The following is a 20,278-nucleotide window of genomic DNA, read 5'->3' on the forward strand; positions in this document are numbered from 1 at the left end:
ATTAAATATTCCTTCCAAATTCTTAAATTCTAAAGCCAATTTAAGGAAGCTTTGCTCTGTTGAGATAGACTGAATCAATTTTTAAGAAGGTGACCTATTCGCATTCTTAAAAGTAGTTAGCATAAAGGTGTGTAAACCTTTATGAAGTGTATTCCAAATCAGTCAATAATGCTATCCACAAATTCAGCCTGCTTATATTATACTATAATGCAAATAAATGATTTGAGAGTTGCTCACTTTTTTTAATATGGCAGTTAAATTAAGACATTAAGTAAAGAATTACACGAAACTACTCTTAGCCTTTTAAATGTGTCAAAAGCAGATCCTGTAATAGGGATGAGGTGTTCTGAACATCTGTGCACACACTTGCTTTTGCAACTTAGGACAGAGGTGAATCATTTCTGGAAATTCCTGAGGATAAGCTCCACAAAAGATATCACCATTATTCATTGCTTTTCTTGATTTATAGTAACCCACTTTATTAAGTTACAAACCCTCTTGATGTTTATTTCTGTGTGTGTATGTGTCATAACCCATGGGTGAACTAAATATTACAGGCATTATCCAAAACATCGTAAAGGAAGTCATGTTATATGATATGAAAAACCTTATTTTGGCATATGCTTACTTGGTCACCTGGTAGACCTGCCTTAATCTATAAGGTTTTAACAAAAGATTTTAGAATAGATGATTATCTTCCATTCCATTCCTAACCCTGTAGAAAATATTCACATTGATAATTCCAATGCACTTAAATTGGAACTTAATTTTAAAAATTTTAAATAATTATATATAAATTATATACCTATACTTGTTTATAGGCATTTTTCCTAATCTTAACTAGTTGTATAAACAACATTAGATTTAGATATATTCTAGGACTCTGAAATTAAAAAGCTGCAAAAGATTTTGAAAATACAAAAATATCACATTAAATGTCCTACCGATGTACTGAAATATCATTATCAATGAACATCTTGCTCCACAGGGTAAGATTATTTTTCTAATTTATGATGACAGCCTGACACTTCAAGAAAGGGTCATGTTGTGATTAAGAAGTTACATACTTATGAGCTTAACTCTTTGTCTTCTGAAGATGGCTAATATTTGAAACACCAAAGTATAATATTGGAAAAATGGGCTTGTTCATGTTTGTTATTCACATGAGTATTTGCAAATCTACATTGATTTACTCAGGAGATTGGGGTGGGAGAGGAAACAATGGTATTATCTGTTTCCAAGAATTACCAATAAAATCTACCCATTACTTAATTTACTATCAATGACGAGTTACATTTTATTAGTTTATAAATTTGTATCATTTTCATGTGTACCATTGATGATATCAATTAAATTTTAGTTATTTGAAAATAGGTTATACTACAAGATTATAAATGCTAGATAAAAGCAGTTAACTCTATAGTAAACCTAGCTAATTTGCAATATTGAGATTAAGTACATGAGACTTGTAAATATACAACTCTGCATGTACATACAGCTATAACTTCTGTAATATTTTAAAACAATTTATTTCAAAGAGAACAATTAAAGGGAGACTCCTCTATTTTTTCTATATCTTATCTTTGTAATAATGTTTGATTAAGACTGTAACAGCACAAAAATATTTCAGTAATATTCTCTTTGAAATACTGTTTGAAAGCCACATGGCCAATGGTTTACTTTTTATTTCTCTTTAGAATGAAATGGTGTAACCCTATAAAGTCACAAAATAGTAAAGTTCATTTTTAGCAAATACTATATAAACAAAGGGAAAAGACCCTCCCCACCTTCTGTTGCTATTTTGAGATTCATAGTTGCTTTGAACTGTGCATTGAGTAATAAACTTGGGTTGAGATGCTGTTTATTTATCAAGGTTTACATGTACAAAATAATAATAAATCATAATAATGAATATTGCATCTTTTAGTAATAAACTTGTTTATAACAGTAGTTTTCTCTCTTTTCAGAATTTAGGACCTTTAGAAAAGTTACTCTCTGGAAAATAATATTTTATTTAAACTCTGGCATTAAAAAAACTACTCTTTGGAAATTTACGGCATGACTTTTAATGTATACATTCTGTTTTTCTTATTATTTCTAATTCTCAAAATAGTAACATATATTCTGATCCTGCATCTTAAAAATCCTGAAGAGAAATAATGAAACCATTTAAGTTAACATGTACACCATTTTCTTCATATATTGCAGACCAAGTATTAAATGTTCCATGTGGGCCAGTCACACTGTGCTAAGCACTTTATATGATTTACTTATATAAATCTTCATAATAATTCTATTAAGTAGGGGTAATTTTTACTCTTATTAATTGGTGAATAAACTAAGATTTTAAAATATTGCCCAAAATTACCTAGATTTGTGTCAGAACTTGTGTTTGAACCTAAGCCATTTGACGGCAGTTCCTCACCTCAATCATAAGCTGTTGTAGTTCTTATTCCAAATGGTGACAGAAAATGTCTGTCATCAAAATGAAATCATTCAGAATGAGTTAAAGAGGTATTGAGGTAATTCTGTTCCATTTTTACCAATATCTGTGGTTGTGCTTTAAAGGTACAGTGGTGAGTATCAAGTTTGGAACACTTTAGGCCCCTCTAAAACTCATCATTCCTAGTGCCATTTATTGGGAATGTCTCTGGTCATGCTGTGGCAAAAACAGCCACAAGTTTAACCCTCTTCCATGGTATGGATGGAACTTGTCACTGAACTGTCTTTGTACTGCACCAGTGGCCTTGGCATGACTCTGGGCTGCTAATCCTAGTGAGGGCCTGAGAGGAGTGCTGGGACTCACTAGCTGAATCTGTTGACTGTGCACTTCATAGTTTCCTTTTGCTTCACCACACAACAAACATGGTTTTCATACACTATGGAAGACAGTTTCCTGTAGATTCCCATCTGCTCTCTACCTGAAACCCTAGATTTACGCATGTTTGTTCAATTAAGAAGAATGGGGGGAGTCTCTACATTGACCTCTAAAATCTCTGGAAATGTCATCTCCTAATACCATAAATTTCATTACACAAGAGAAGGCAGAGATATTTTTATAATAATAATTGCATTTTCCAGTTGTATGACATTTTGATAACACTCCAGGTAAGATAATTAGGGACTATAAAAGAAGAAACGTTTTTAAAACTTTCTCGGAAATGTACTGACCTAGTGAAATGTCTTTAGGAGAATTTGTGAGTAAAATTTGTGAGTAAAATGAAAAATTGTATGGTATATTTTGCTTTTATGCTATCCCAAGTGGAAGTTCACAATCCTGATGTATTCCAAATCATATTTACATATATATGTGTACAGATATATATATATGTACATGCATATGTAATACCTACCATTAATTTATTCTCATCCTCAGAATTGCTGTTTTTTTATTCTTTCTGTCTCTCTCTTCCTCTTCCTGTCTTTTTCTTTCTTTCTTTCTTCCTCCCTTTTTTTCTTTCTTTCTTTCTTTCTTTCTTTCTTTCTTTCTTTCTTTCTCTCTCTCTCTCTCCCTCTTTCTTTCTCTCTTCTTTCCCTAAGATATTAATAAAGCTAACTAGTTTTGGCTCAGATTTCAATATTCACAAAATATATATTCTAATTAATAAGAGTGTCACAAATCATTTGGAAAATAATTGCACCTCTCAATTTGCAAATCCTTAGATCAACAGCTTAATTAGCGTTGCCAGACTTTAAAAAATGTTTCCAAAAATTCTGTTCCTTCTCATTTTCAGATATTTCTCCAAATGTGACCCCTTTTGACCCTTTCCCTCTATTCCCAAATGTATTTTTTTCTCATCTCTCTTATAAACTGTAGCCTAATACCTTCTTTCTCTTTCTCCATTCTCCTTTTCTATTTGAGTGGAGGGAGAGAAGGCAAGGATTGGGCTCTGTTTTATAAACTCCAGTTTCTCTAATTCCTCCACTGATTTGTCTGTCTTTCTATCTTTTCTAATAATAAATACTGGTAATTTATTTTTTCTCTATTGTATGCTTCTTTCAAGACTTTCTCTTTTGAGAAATATTTAAAGACAACCTTTGGATTTCCTTATCCTTGCCTATTTGGACCATTTCTTCTTACTTTGCTAACACACTCTTTTCTAGGCCTTTTGCTTTTATCTGGCCACCAAAATAAATATCTGACACCTGTCCTAATATATGACTCTCAGATACAACTTTGTTTCTTATTATCTGTCCTCTGACTTGGCTCCTGTGACATACTGGTTCTTTCTTTTACCTTTTCAGAATTTCACTTCTTCACTTCTTCCAAAAATCTTTCACTGCTCCTTCATTTGTCAACTCGCCTTTTAATCTGCAATACCCTCATTCTCCAGAACTTTAAACATTATTTTCTAGACACGAACTATGAAGTTCTCCACTTCTGTTACCTAACCCAGGTGGAGTGAGTTGAGCTTGCTCACATGAGTTGAATGAGCAGAGTACAAGTCTTATGGACAATGTATTTTCTCCAAAGAAGAATCCTATTGCTGATGAAATCTCCTATGGTCTGTTACAATATTTGCAACATTCTTTTACCAAATTCTATCCTAACAACCTTCTATAGGACATTCCTTTTCTCTTTCCTTAGCCCTGGAAAAAGGCTCCAGACTTCTTATTGAGCTCTGAGGCAATTTTTCATTGTAAAGTGATAGAAAGGAAGAAGACATACTGCATGGACAGCACAAAGGGAGCAAAGTTTTTAGTTATAATCACTCCCACTAGCCAGACATACCATCTTCTTCTGTATTTAGCTGAATGTTTTTTTTAATGTTTGGTCAGGACAGCTAATGACTGGAATGACTGGAAGAGGACCTGATAGTGGTGGTGAAGGGAGGTTAATAGTAGTTGTATGCCAATTGTAGCTACAGGATGGGAGATGGGTGGCATAAAATATGTCTACATGTATGTCAGGTATGAGGTCGGGGGTGGATGTCATTCCTCTATTTTATCCCTCGTGGCAGGAAAGTGTTAAATATGCATATTTCTGTTTCCCGTTCTGCCTCTAAACTCCAAGATATTTTAATGGTTAAAAAACTACTAAAACGAAAAACCTGAAGTTTAATATGACACCAAGCAAAAAGACTTCACTTTCTTGAATGGTAATGAAATCCAGCCCTAATTTATTCAAGAAGGAAGTAGTCAAGGGCATTTGGAGCAGGTTGGTTTTTCTCTGTGAAAGTTGGAGCCTTTCAAAGAATATCCCGAGAGACAGTCATTTTGCATGTAGTTATAAATAAGTAGAAATAGGCACCAGACATCCCTGTCTTCTAGCAATGGCAACTATACATATCTACTAACAAGTAGGCAAGAAGTATGTGGAGTTTGTGTGTGTGTGTGCATTCATACAGGTATTGCCTTAGAAATGGGTAGTCTCAAATGCCATATTGTTGTAGCTTTTGTCCTTAGGATCATAGCCTGGGACATGTACCAGGCTTTCTCTCCTGAGTCCGTTCTGTAAGACAGATTCAGCCCCCTGTTTCCGGGCACTGCCATTCTCAAGGTTTTCCTGAGGGAAATAGAAAGACACATATTAGCAAGATATCCTTGATGTACTCCAAATTAACCTGAGAGAATCTTGTTTAGGCCTTGGCTTCAAAAAATTATATATACATACAAAAGAAGCATAAACAACTCTGACCTAAGACATTTTCTAATTGATAACTTTGATAATCCATGTAAGGTACTATTTCTAATGATAATAACAGCAAAAAGAACAATTTATTGAGCATTTACAGTATGTCTCATGTTGCATGAAGAAATTTATACACCTCTCATTTAACCCAGCAATCCTGTGAGGTAGTAGTATTACCTTATAAGGAGAAACATACCTGTATCTCATATGGGGATGGCCCCCTTCCTACCTGGGAATAGGAGAGTCTGCTGATAAAAACAGGGACACCTATACACAAACTCCCCTGGATGCTGCTCAACATTACTTTTTGGCAAAGGAGCCCAGTAGTGACACAAGGAGTGTCTCCTCCCTTTCAACTTATCCTTGAGAACAGAAGCTGGCTGCCTGCATTAATTAAGTTTATTATTTATTCCAGGAAATTCTATCTTCCTGAGTCTGCAAACCAACAAATAACTTGATCCGTTGCTTCTAGAACTTCCTCAAAATTCATTTATACAAACAATAGGCTGCTTAACCAGCTGCCTTCTCAGCAAAATAAATTGCTCATCTGGGTAAACAGCCCTTTTCTCAAAAGTATAGATTGTTCAATGAAGCAAACTCCTTGCTTATCAAGCCACTGTTCAATTATCAAAACTGACTTTAGGACCCTCACCTGGCTATGTTTTCCAATTTTAAATTCTCACATCACAGTTTTGCCCAGTTCCAATAAGAACCCTGAATTGAAAGATCTACCTTAAGTCACTTAAGCTCAGAATTCTATAAATGTCTGCACCTAACTTCTGTATTCTGAGTCTCTCTGTAAACGTGGTGCTCTTGCCTCCTGCCAAAAGTAATAAACTCAGCTTTAGGTGATATACATGCTATTCTGCTGTTTTCTGGAGATGAGAGCAATGGACAACTCAGAAATATTTGCAATGATATGGGTTAGGCTTCCCTCTCCTAAAATCGTAAAAGAATAAAATGTCTGGGACTAAAAGTGAATATAAGTTTAAACTAAAAAGAAAAACACAACAACAACAAAAAATACTCCTGCCCTTAATCAAGCTGGGAAGACAGACACTGATAAGGTCAGCTGCTGCCAAGGTCTGGCAGTCATCAAATGCCGTAACAACCCTTTGGGTGACCATTGCACTCTTACCAATGCTGCCCCAGATAGCTTTGTGGTCATTTTCTGCTTCCCATAGACCCCTTTAAGAATCCTTCAGTGGGAACCCAAACCTTACAAGAGACATGTTCTTCCTCCCTCTTGTTGAGGGTGGCATTCCCCGATTCCTCTGAAGTACCCCACCTTGCTGCATCAAGTCAGTAAGTCCAATTTTGTCTAACTACAGGCTCTTTCTGGTGGTCTTTGGCTGATGAAACCTTAATAGAACTTGGACAGTGTCTCTAGTACTGCCTGATCTGAACACACTTCTTTTTCCCAGAATAAAGAGAGCTGGGGAGTTAGAGAGTTAGGTGCATCTTGCTGCGTCTTTGCCTGTACATTCCCACCATGACCTTGCTTTACGTTTATATCCCATAGAACTGGAAATGCTTGTGTCCATGTTGCTCTGTATAATACCCCCCTTACTCATCCAGTTTTTAGATCAGAAAAGCTGGAGTTGAGGAGTTAAATAATTTACCCAAAGAATGTAGGACATGGAACCAGGATTAATCCCAGGACTGTCTGACGCTAAAGTCCATGCTTTGAACTATTATAGGAGAATGTGCCTTCAATTTGTTCCTTTTCTATTATTCACTTTTATATCTTCCTAGAATTCACCTTCACAGGGGTTAAAACAGTTTGAAAACTGACCACCTGCAATGCCAGTAATTCAGCTACAAGGCACTTTTACCTATCAACATATTTATATGCTTAAAAGCTGATTAGCTGAGGTAACTCTGAAGTTGAAACTCAAATTCCTTCAAGTTCTCACATTCACTGCTTTCCCTTTCCAGTGCATCTTTGCAGCTGGTTTAAATGGGCAAAACCAGGAATCCCTTTGAGTCCACACACATTTTTAGAAGCTCAAACATCAGCTCACCTGCTCTGTCCCACTGTCATGCTGAACTCCGCACCAGCATAGTGTTTTGTACTTCTTAGACCAAAAGCAAAATAAATTACAAACTGGTCTAATTAACAGTGGTTGAATATCCTCACCTCTTTGGCGACCTATTAACAAAAGAACAAATAGATTAGATGGTTGCAGGCCTCCATGTCTTCCTTTACAGATTTAAACATTGTCAACTTGAAAAGTAGGTTACTTTTTAGAATAAGAGTGAAAACAAGACTGAGTGGTTAATAAACAGAAATTGGTTAACTGCTGAAAGGGGTCGGAGTTCGTTTTTAAACATCAACAAATTGTCAGGTCAGGTAGACTCATGACTGTAGAGTTAAACAGAGACAACCTATTTATTTTTAAATATCTATTATAGAAAATGCTACTAGTAACCTTCTTTGGCCAACAGAGGGGATAGCAGTAATTATGCAATTTCTTCCTTTAAAAAAGCTCTTGACTTTTTATCCAAACCAGATATATTAATATTTGAGATCATCTAAGTCAGTATTTATAAAATTAGAAAGAGTATTTTTATTGTTCCTTCTTTTCTTGCACCCTAACATCCTGAACAAGCAATACCCTCATGTTCCTCCCAGGTACTTTAAGCATTCCTCACACCTCCTCATGCCTCACACCCTCCTTTTCCCTTCCTTGAAACATACCTGTTCAATGTCCTATTTCTTCAAATCCTGCTGTGGAACAAGAGTCAAACTGATATTCAAACCAAGATGTAAAGGCCAATGATTTTGCTCCTCCCAGAACTTATGCAAATTTTAAGTCATAAAGACTATTCACTAATACCCAATATCATTCAAGGATAGTTATTAGTCCCACAGTCAGTGTAGTGTAAAGATCCCTAGAGGGAGGAGTGGAGTAGTGGTTACACTGTTGATCAAATTTCTTTTAAGTGCCAGATACTGTGACCATCCACAAACTTTTTCTCAAACTGCTTTCTAGAGACAAAAAAAAGAAAGAAAAAAATGTAGATTTGTTTGTTTTTTGTATGAGACAGAGTCTCACGCTACTGCCCAGGCTGGAATGCAGTGGCATGATCTCAGCTCAATGCAACCTCCGTCTCCCGGGTTCAAGTGATTCTCCTGCCTCAGCCTCTGGAGTAGCTGGGACTACAGGCACGAACTACCATGCCCGGCTAATTTTTTGCATTCTTTTTGTAGAGATGGGATTTCACCATGTTGGCCAGGCTGGTCTCAAACTCCTGACCTCAGGTGATCTGCTCACCTCAGCCTCCCAAAGTGCTGTGATTATAGATGTTAGCCACTGTGCCTGGCCAAAAATGTGGATTTTTAAAAATCTAAATTGAGGCTTAAGCAATCTATTCCCTGGCATTTACATCACTATGTCAAAAGACATTTGGCCACATAGAATTCTACTACTGTTGATAATAATATTTATCAATTAGTCAGTGTATTCTACAAACTGAGCACATTTTACATAGATTATCACTAATCCCTATAAATAGGTAAGTATTGTTATTCTCATTTCATGGATGAGGAAATGGTGAACTTTTCTAGAAGCTAATAAACGATGAAGTATACATTTAGTTAAACATATGTGATCTCACACTCTGTAACGCTCCATTTGCCTTAATGTGTGCGTATGTGTGAGTGGCAGAGGAGGAGTTGCAAAACCTCAAACTTCTATCCAAGGGCATCTCTGAATCAGAATAATTTAATTTGGGACAAAGCCATTTCCAGTGTTTCAAACAGAGAAGAGTTTTGTCTCTGAATGAACCACAAAATCATCAAACACTCCAACAAATGATGTAGATCTATTGTCTCTTAAGAGCAGGTCCTGAGATTTGCTAAGAAGGACAGGACTCTGCTTCATATGGATTTAGATTCTGTTTTCTTCTAGAAAAAGACAGTATTCCCTTTGGGAGATAGCAGATGGTAAAGCAAAGTATAGGGCTATAATTCTCACAGGTAGGAAAGTTAAAAATGAAAATGAAACTCAAATTCTCAAACCAGAAGCTCTGTGTTTGCCTTCAATCGTGGATTTATCATCTCTTTCATGAGCAAGACCTTGGGGATTGAGCATCAGTGGACTGCTGAGAAAATTGGTTGAAACCAAGTTCGTCAAGAGACTACAGGACTGTAGACATACTAGGTGAGAAAAGAGAAGGTCAAAGGGGATGAGATCATATCCTGTAGACAAGCAGGTTTATCCTAAGGAAAAGAAAGTTCATGCTTATAGAGGAAATGTCACTAGATGTATAGTAACCTGGGGTGGTTTTGAGGAAAGTTCCCCTTCCTCTGAGCAGAACCAACTCTATGCCAAGGTACTGACTCCATGAGCAGAATGCAACCTAGAATCCATTCCCCACATGGTCCCTCTACTGGGCACAAGCCCCAAAACTCTCAGCAGAAGTCCTGAGTATAAGACATAGGCTTAAGTTGGAAGTTAGGAAAGTCAGATTAGGAGTGGAAAGGGCATAAAATTTCAGAAACTTAGGAATAAAGAGATGGTCTATAAACTTGCAACAGAAAGAATGGCATGAGTGTGTGTGTATCTATCTGTGTGTGTGTGTGCATGTATCTGTGTGTGTGTGTGTGTGTATGTACCTCTGTCTGTGTGTGTGTGATAAAGAGGAGAGAGAGACTGAAATAAGGTAGATTACATACAAGAATCAGAAATTAGAATGGTATCAGATTTCACCACAGCAAACTGAAAGCTAGAATATTTTTGATCTGTCTCTTATCGTTATACAGAGCTGCACAATTCCTGACAATTTATAAACTAGTCCAGTAAATTTCTCTGATGAGATTAATTATCTAATACAAAGATTACTTTTTTATGTTAAGAGATAGATTGTAAATATTTTAGGCGTTGCTAACCAGAGGATCTTTGTTGCCACTACTCAACTCTGCATTTGTAGAGTGAAATCAACCATAGTTAAAAGCAAATAAATTGGCAAGCTCTGTTTCTAGAAAACGAAAAAAAAAAAAAAAAGAAAACAGGTAGTAGGCCAGATTTAACCTTATTGTATGGAAACATAATCTAAAATATAAAATAATAGATTGATAACTAAAGATTTTATATCTGAGACATGCAGCTTCATGGTAAATGAGAAAAATATAGTAAGATTCAGATAAATATAAACTACTGTACACTGAAAAACAGAGTAGCATCAATCTCTATCTACTGTCCTGATAATGGGATGTTTTGGCCACTTGATACACCAACAATCGTATTTGTTCTTGATTTAGGAAATGATATTTTCATTTCACATATCTAAAATGGAAAAAATGAAAAAATAACTTTCAGCCATCCAGCAGAATTTTATCAGTAATAACGAAGAATTTAAAGTGTATCTTAGGCCAAGACCTTTCAGCAGCTGATGCACAAAATGATTAATGATATAAACTTCCTGGAGTTGCTAATCAACACAGACATGATTCTATGTGTCAACATGTATGAGTAACATAAACAGCATATCTTCGAGGTGCCGTATTTTATCTGGAAGAAGTATAATTGAAGACATCACCTATTAAGACCAAACAAGACCAAGATAAAATATGACACAAGGAGAACAGGCCCACAAAAGGCCTCTGTCCTTCCTTACTGACCCTATTCTACATTTAAACATTGTAAGACTTTTTAAAAGATTCAGTGGGTATTACAGAAGATTTGTTAAAGCCTCTTAGTGAGCAGACCTGAGGGTATCAGGCTAGCCCTAAGGCCTCATTTGGAAGACAGGGACCAGGAGGCAAGAACATCTGGTGGTCATGTTCAAAAATTTTTCCAAATGTTTGAAGGCATAATTAGACTTTGTTAGAGTGTTCGCTTTTGGCCTGAAGGGCATTTGACTAAGACCTGGCTTATTTGGAGAAAAAGAAAAAAAAGGGATTAATACCGGAAGAGTTATTCATGCTGAAAATGTGTAAGAATTTTCAATCAAATTTAATATAAGTGCTGCTGTATCAACATAAGAGCATGCTAATTCTGGTGCACACATGGAAAATATGGACTGGCAAACTACTGGATTTCATGTGTACACATTTCCTGATTTAGAAGGAAATGTTCAGGCAGCTGAAATCTTGGTTGTCTTCTTAGTGGTGACCGATCACTAAACTGAAATGTCTAGGTATATCCCACTAGCATCAAGGAAGGAGTTACAGATGTCAGGGTACTAAGGCAAAATCTAAACAAAATGAATAAACAATCTTTTGCCTGAAACCATTTACATAAAGATATTGAGAGAGTTGTTATTATGTGAAAGACTGGGGTTACAAGATTTATAGTCTATTCTTTATCATAGCCAAGATCTTCTTAAATTTCAGTGAATGGCTAGTGACATCATGCACAGAACAATAGGGCATTGGAGCTTCAATATAACATTTCTAGTACACAGTCACCAGAAATGTTGCCATTCAGGTTTTGTGTTGAGTCAGAATGTTGGCCATTGTTCATTGGTATATAATAGTCATGGAAAAATAGAATACCTTAAAATTTTTTAGCTAAAATACATACTCCAAGGAGGTGGAGGGACAAGAGTACAGTGAACTTATTCCACCCCATTATCTCCCACACTCTCACCACTACCAACCCCTCATGGGCTCTGAAACAAAAAGGACATTAATACATCAAAAGGGCAAGTATGGATGGTAGACACTTTGCTAAAAATGGCTTACAGTGAAGCTGCTCACTGCAGAGAACTCCACGACCCTAGAGAAGCAGCCTCCAAAGGACAACGTAGGCAAAAACAACAGTGTTTTGCTTTTCTAGTAAGTTAGCAAAGGCTGACTTCATGAGATAGTAAGATGGTGATGACAAAAATCTTGTCTCTTACTGGGATAAGGGGAAAAGAACCACTCTGAATATTTAACCTTATTTACTGATTGTTATATTACAGAGGGTTTTTCATACTCAGGCCTCTGGGGGGCATGTGTCAAAGCATCTTTTTTTTAATAATATATGGGAAATGTTTGAATATATGTTTTTTTGTTTGGTTGGGGTTTTTTTGGTTTTTTGAGACGGAGCCTTGCTCTGTCGCCCAAGCTGGAGTGCAATGGCACCATCTCAGCTCACTGCAACCTCCACCTTCTGGGTTCAAGCGATTCTCCTGCCTCAGCCTCCCATGAATATATGTTTTATATATTAATAGTCAGGTAAATAATAATGAAGGGTGCCTTTGTATGTCAGCGTTGAGAGAGTAGACATCTCTGTGGGAAGAAGGGTTTTTGTGGGAAACGTGAATTCAAACCAGTAAGACAGCCAGCCAGTCCACCAATGCATGCATGAGCCCATATCTTCTTTAGTCCCAAAGGGAGGAATTATAACCAACCTGTTATGAGGCTGATGATTACTCCAGCAGCAATGCATCCTAAGCAGCCCACTGCACTGTAGTAAAGGTAGGAGATCGAGTACCAGGTATCAGCTATTCCAGGTCTGTGGAGAACAGCACATGTCACCAATTCCGTGCATTCTAAAGACCCACAGTGATGTAGAGGACTGTTCAGGATTCATTTTAGGGCCTGGCATCTCAAAAGCCTAAATCATAACTTTTTGTCATTTAAAAAATTATATTTAGAGAAGATGTGCTTTGTATTCCACTCAATCCAATTCATTCCTGAATTACAAATATAACAATGTTGATACTGAATCATAAGTATTACAATGAGGATTGTGTCTTAATACAAATAATACAATTTCATTTGTATTATTTATTCTTCAGACATTTATTAAGCCCAGATTTAGTGCTAGTAATTGTGACAAGCATTAGCGATATAAAGATGAGAAAGTCACAAAGTCTACATACAGGAGCTAATAGACAATCATAAAATGGGTTGGTTTTGCCTCAGTAGAAAAGGTATAAAAGACTATGGCAGCCTTCAGAGTAGTATCAAATTCAGACCAATGCGTGAGATGATACCTCAGCTCATTTTGAAAGAATAATTAGTAGTTAATCAAGCAAAGAGGGTAGTCAGGGCCAGGAATTAGCATTCCAAGAAGAGAATACAGTAAGTATAGGCAGGAGGGGAGAATCAACATGGTTTATGGGGAACCATGAATAGGTTGAAATTCTTTGATACAAAATTTATGGAAAGAAAATGAAACTCAATGGCAAATGGAAGCAAAATAATGGAGTGCCCATTTGGAACCTGAGTCAAAATGAACTTTATGGAGGAATAGGAGACACTAGTATGGCTCTTGAAAGATAAACAGATTTTAGGAGAGTGGAAATGAACACTAAAATACATTCCTGTAAAGGAATAGCTTAAGGACCCAAATGTAGGAAAGAGTGGGATAAGCATAGATAGAAGAGAAGAAACAGAATTCAGAGTAGAAGGAAAACAATAGTTAATAACATTAAAACCACAGGAAAGTTTTAAGTTTGGCAGGTATTTAGCTCCAGGATAAAAAGGTTGTGTTTTATTCCATAAGCACATGAATAATTTAAGCCATCTCCATGTGGTAGTAATGAGTTCAGAAAGGTGCTTCAGAACAAATAAATCTAGTGATGCTTGGATAGAATGGGTTGTATTAGAAAGGAAAAGAAGATAGAAAAATGGAGGAAATAAAAAATACAAATAAGGTAATTTCACTTTTCTGGACTTTGTAAAGACAAGACTAGCCTCAAGATTGACAAGGACAATGGAGAGAAGATATGCCGGACCGAGAGAGACTTTCATGAATGCAATTTGCCACATTATCTGGCCAGTTTGAGAAGCCTGGACTCAGAGGGAATGAGCCAGTACAGGGAGATATTGATGATAATCAGAAAAGGGCTACTAAAAATGAAGTACTTTTGAGGATACACAAATAACACAAATCCTATATTTTCTAGACTTGCTCTTACATACAATTAGAATGTGAGAGTGAACATTTATTAAAGTCACGTGTAGTGCTACTTTATATACATATATGTATATATATTCATATATATATATTTCCTCATTTTTCCATCAAGAGCTCTGAGAATTCAAGAAGTTACAACTTACTAACTTGTCCAAAGATACAGAGGGAATAAATTATAAAACCAAAATCCAAACCCAAATATTTCAGATTTCAAAGTCCACAATCGTCTCTCTACACCATAGTATCTGATGTATTTTGATATATTTGATCACTTACCCCAGCCAGAAGTACAAAGGGAAATCCTTTGTTAAACCCTGTGTTCATATTGTTTGGTTTAGAAGCCATAGGTTCACAGCGGTGCTCCTAACTCAGCTTGCCCATAAGCATTATCCTCATTGCTCACAAACTTCTTCTACTGAGTTTTATTCTTTGAGGACACCATGTTCCTCATACCCAGTCACCTGTCTTTGAACCCTCCACTATTTTTTCTGTTTTGTACTCATATCTCCCATTAACTCTTTCACCAAATTGGTTTTTGTATGTCTGAATACAGAGGAATGGACATCTGCAGAAAGCTGCAGCCCTGCGTGGCACTCTTCAGTGCTGGGTACTTCCCAGAGTGAGTCTCATAAGAGAACAAGATACGTCTCATCACACTTATCTCTGAAGAGTGCACCTCCCTCTTACCAGGTGACCCACTCTCTGGGACTTAGCACCATCTTTAAAGTCAGCATACCTGCTGGATAGTACTGGAGGCCCTGTTGCTGTCACATTTGATTTGATACATTGGTCTGTTGATAGAGGCAAAGGCCATGTCTTAGAGGCTGGTGCAGGGTAAATGAAGGCCCCAATGGCCACCCAAAATGACAAGGTGATTCCAGTAAGAAGACCTCCTAGTGCACCCTGGATGAAGAAGAAAAAAGTTAATGGGAAATTTGGCAAAGCTGTCTATGGAAAGAATAATGAGATGAGGAGTTCTATGCCTTAGAGATTCTGGCTTTCCACCCCAAATCTTGGCCACATGTTTCGGAAACACTCTGCTCAAACTGCCTTCACCTCAACTCCCATAATGCAGGTTTATTAAGGAGTGACTTGTTCTTTAAATGAAGACATCAGATAATTTCATGGTGATCATTATATTTAGATTTCTAGCAATAATTACTTTTCTCCTTAGGGTTTCTTTCTCTTACTACTTAAAAAGCTGCTGAAACCTCAATTCTCATTAGAAGACTTTCAGAAGTTAAGGAAAACTTCAAATATTAGGTCATTTTTAGTTATTGACAGCTTTTATACAGAAATTATTACTCCTATCTCTCTTCCTAAGTAACCGGCAGAGTCCCCTGACTCCCTAGTTCTGAGTTTTTTTGTTTGAGTATGAATACTAGCAAGTGCATTTAATGGTCTTGTCACTTAAGGTTTATATTTCTTGATAAATAGTGAAAAGTCAAAGAATCACTTTTCTTGTAGAGGAGGCAGAACAATCTAGCAGAGATTAGGACCACTAGAGAATATAATCTGATGCTTCTGGTCACTGCTAGGAAACTGAGCCTTCTGAGTCATAGAAAAGAAACCTGTTGGCTTCTCTAGTTAATCAGAAAAAAATAGAAGAGACCTTGGTAAGAGTTCCAGAATACTTTCTCCATTATTGTTTGAAGAAATTTAATCAGTGTGTGTGATTTGAATACCTGTGCCTTGGTCTAAACAAGTGATCTGAAAATTTCGAATACAACAGTCAGACAATAAATATTTTAGGCTTTGTAAGCCATGCAGTATCTGTCACAACAACTCAGTTCTCTTATGGCATGTAAGCAACTACAGACAATACCCAAGCGGAAAAGCCTGGCTGTGTTTTTAGTAAAATTTTATTTATGGGCACTGAAATTGGAATTTTATGTAATATTTTTGTGCCAGAAAATATAATTCTTCTTTTGACTTTTTTCCCAACCATTTAAAAAATGTCAAAACCATTTCTAGCTTGAAGCCATACCAAACACAGGGGGCCAGCTAGATTTGGCTTGAGGCATATCGTTTGCTGACCCCTGGCCTACCAGTAAGCGGAAAATGGATTTCAACTGGAGGGTTAACCCTGGTTGATCTATAATGGCTAGCTGGAGAGCCATGTTGAGACAGATTCTGAAGGTGTAGCCACATTCTATGGGAAGGAGAGCCATGATTGGTTAGTAGGATCAGCTATGGCCATTGATGAGGGGAGAGGTGACACAAATTTATAATATTTACTATACTTTATTAAATATCTAGGCAAAGGCCATGTCTTAGAGGCTGGTGCAGGGTAAATGAGGGCCCCAATGGCTGCCCAAAATGACAAGGTGATTTCATTAAGAGAAATCAAGGTGGTTTTCCTGACCAAATAGAAAAAAACTACAATGTACTAACATAGATAATAAATCAATGTTAACAGTGCACTAAAATCTTATGTAGTTAGCTCATATTTTTTGTGGCTAGGATATTGTCTTCCCTCACATTATCTCCCCAAAGACATAATATTCTTGTCAACCCCAATATCAGACAAGTGATTAAGACTGCTTGGGAAGTGCTGCAAAGACCCGAATGCTCGCTACCCATCAATCTCCTTTACTTAGCCCCACAGGATTTATCTAAGAGAAAGGTCAATAAGGGTCAGGTAGCCACAGAGACCTAATCAAGTATACTATCTGACACAGACTTTACGGAATATCCTATAGTATATACATTAATAAGTGTAAAGTCAAGCTTTCTGGAATCAAAAGACTGTCTCAAAATACATGCATGTAAGTGTGCACATGGCAATAATTGAAAGATGGCAATTTTGTTATACTGAGAAAATCCTGCTATTATAAATGTTTTAAAAATATTGTTATGTTATTTTTCCAAATAATTGTTCATCTTGATTTAAACGCAATAGTTATCCAACCAACATTTACTTGAAGACATACTATTAGCTTGTCAGAGCAGCAAAATGAAGATCCAGCTGTCAGAACCCAAGTGTGTCCCTTCTCCCCTACATAAATTAGTTAATTAATTTAATAAAGTTAGTTATAAATCTAGGTAACTATACACAGAAAACAATGAGATTTACATTTGTAAATACGAATTTTCAAAATTGTGTTTCAACAAAACTATTCTTGAATTCAATATCTATTTTACAGTTAATGTTGTGGGCCTTTAATTTAAAGAAGACTTAATTTAACCTTAAAGAGTCAGCTTTGATGTCAGGATATGTGGCAGTTCATAACTACCTCTGCTCTTCTTTCATTTCTGTACCCAGAAAGATGTCACTGAAGTCAGAGATAGGTAGACTAAAGCTCTGTTTAATTCTGCTGTGGATTCTTTTCCTGGTTAAGACAGATCGCTTTTCTAAACAGGGCTGAGAGGAGAAAGAAAATGGCTGGGCCCAGTTTTGACTGGGAATTGTGAAGAGGGCTGTGGGATCCTTACCTTCCAGTTCACAAAAGGGAACACGATTCCCAGGGAGAATAAGCCCAGCATTGGTCCTCCACACATGCCGTGAATGCTGAGGGAAGCCTGTGGAACAAAGGCAGACCAGATGAACCCCCTACTCAAGGGCATCCGTGACTTCCTGGCATCATACCTCTCTTGGACCTGGGATAAAATTGGGTCCTAGTCCTGACTGTGCCATTTGTTAATTATGTGCTTTCTATAAGTCATTTCTCAATTCTGGGATGAATGATAAGCACTGTATTTATGTGTGTGTGTCTGTGTGTGTGTTTGTATAGTAGAAAGGCAGGTAACCTGAATTTAGTTTGAAGTTCAAGTTGAAACTCATTGAATTTCAGAGTCTTCTTTCTCTATAAAAAATAGGTCATAGAACCAAGGGGACTTCAAATCACCTCTAGCTGTAATGCAAGTTCTTTTTTCCAGAAAGATGGGTTGCAATGCATGATTGTTTTTTCCAGATTAATTTCAAAGAAGTCAATGCCTCAGATATATTCTTGACAAAATGGAGGCAGATGAGGGTAAAGCCTTCCTTCTTACCCAGCATCAATACTTAAGTTAATATTCTTGGCATTTCCTCTGCTGACGATAGCATTAATTCACAGTTTCTAGGGTTGCTGAATTTGAAAGCTAATTTACTAGTGATTACGTAGGAGAGTCAATAAGTTAGTAAAGGTAATTTTATCTTCCCTGTGGGAAAAATATTTGACAATCTCTTACAAAAGTCACTAGCCATCATGACTCAGAACAAAAAGGCCATCATAAAAAGAAAAAAAAAAAAGGCATTGGGGGAGGAATTCAAGAGTTCCTGGATTTAAAACTATGTATATTTCTGTAGTGTACAAAAGCAAACTAATTTTATTTTTTACCTTTCTTTTGTTAATATTAAGCATGTTTAATTAGAGGAAGACTTACAGCTTATGTAATTCAGCCTCCTCCCCAATGTCCAAATCCCTTCTAAGCCATTCCTGCAAGAACAGGACAACAGCTTTGTGCATTGGGGTTAGGGTTGCCTTTGGGGCTTGGGCAGGATATTTTACCTTGCTATGCCTTAGCTTCCTCACATGTCACGTGGGTATGCTAATACTTGCTTCCCATGTGGGGGACATGGGGTTTGGTGAGTAGTTCAATGTGGAATCCAAGAAAAAGCACAGAATAATGACTGAAGACTATGGAGCACATAAGGGCACCAAAATGTTGACTACTACTATTATTATCTTTTTATTACTGCTCTAACCTGCTCTATTAGTGAGCTCTGATCCCTGAGGCATGCCATTTGTTTGCTGAACTGTTATGATATCTAGGAAGTTTTTTCTCAAGTTGAGATTAAAATGCACCTAAAAGTCATTAACAGCTCTTAGCAGAATTAGCTGATCATCATTAGGACAGCAGCATATTGGACAGAATGACCTTTCTCAAAGGGAGCTGGGCAAATCAGTAACTGATCTTCCCTGCTGCTATTTGACCCCAGCCCCTCCTGCCCCTCTATTCTCCACCCGATTATGGTTCTGTGGTCACATGTTTCAAGTGAGGGGTTTATTTTTCAGAGCCTTCAATATGCCCCTGTATCATGTGGATTTTGGGGCGTGGAATATAGTGTGCAGTGTGCTCCAAAGTCTTTTGACTGTGGAAATTTTCTTTCTTGGAGCATGTCATAGGATGAGGCTTTCCAGAACATATTTTCTACAGTCTTTAACAAAAACATTGAAATGGCCTTTGTTTAAGGGACTTAAGCTGCCCCCACTGTCAGCCTCAGCACCACCCATAAACACACACCATTACGGGGTGGTTTCAGAAACATGACATGAAATTAAACCAGGCTCTATATCTCATCCCTATAGTACCTGGGTTCTTGTCTTCTTCCCATATGTAAATTCTGAATATGAATGTTGTGCCATTAAATTCAATTTAGCAAGGGTGTTTGGAAAATTAAATAAGGGAATTATAGTTGCCTTTTTTTGCCCGTCAAAGTCAGATGTGTTCAGAGAAATGAGTGGACCACCTTAGAGAAAAATACCTCTCCTAGGAAAGGAGAGGTCAGGGTTTTCATTTCTTGCCTATCAACATCTCTTAAACTGCGTGGCACACATCTTAATCAATCAAGAAGGTGGGCCCAGGATACTCATCTGAACTAAGGCAGGCAGATGAGGGCATCACTCACGACTTCCTCCTCACTACAAGAATTGTTTTCCACCAGTCTTTGGAGGAGTCCTTGCCTATCTGGAGCCCCTCATACTTCAATTGCAGAGGAGCTCACAATGGAAATATCTCTGGAAGAAAACAATTTAGTGACTCAAATCACCAGTTGGACATGATGATACTTTCTTAAGAGTAA

General features: G+C 36.9%; 1 protein-coding gene across 3 annotated transcripts in view; it reads right to left on the minus strand.

Moving 5' to 3' along the window:
- Positions 1–3,073: 3,073 nt before the first annotated feature.
- The window catches only part of SLC5A12 (solute carrier family 5 member 12), a 56,355-nt gene continuing 39,150 nt past the window's right edge, over positions 3,074–20,278 (minus strand). For 2 of the 3 annotated variants that reach the window (XM_009460119.5, XM_009460120.5), the window contains exons 11-15: positions 17,926–18,012; positions 15,227–15,393; positions 12,977–13,080; positions 7,657–7,784; positions 5,089–5,506 (exon numbers count right to left, since the gene is read on the minus strand). In XM_009460119.5, the coding sequence (XP_009458394.1) occupies positions 5,357–5,506; positions 7,657–7,784; positions 12,977–13,080; positions 15,227–15,393; positions 17,926–18,012 (636 nt within the window). In that variant the 3' untranslated portion in view covers positions 5,089–5,356. Of the gene's footprint in view, positions 5,507–7,656; positions 7,785–12,976; positions 13,081–15,226; positions 15,394–17,925; positions 18,013–20,278 lie in introns of all 3 variants that reach the window. The other variant, XM_508335.9, reaches the window with a different exon arrangement.

The sequence above is a fragment of the Pan troglodytes genome, chromosome 9, assembly GCF_028858775.2.
Source record: "Pan troglodytes isolate AG18354 chromosome 9, NHGRI_mPanTro3-v2.0_pri, whole genome shotgun sequence".
Classification (NCBI taxonomy): Eukaryota; Metazoa; Chordata; class Mammalia; order Primates; family Hominidae; genus Pan; species Pan troglodytes.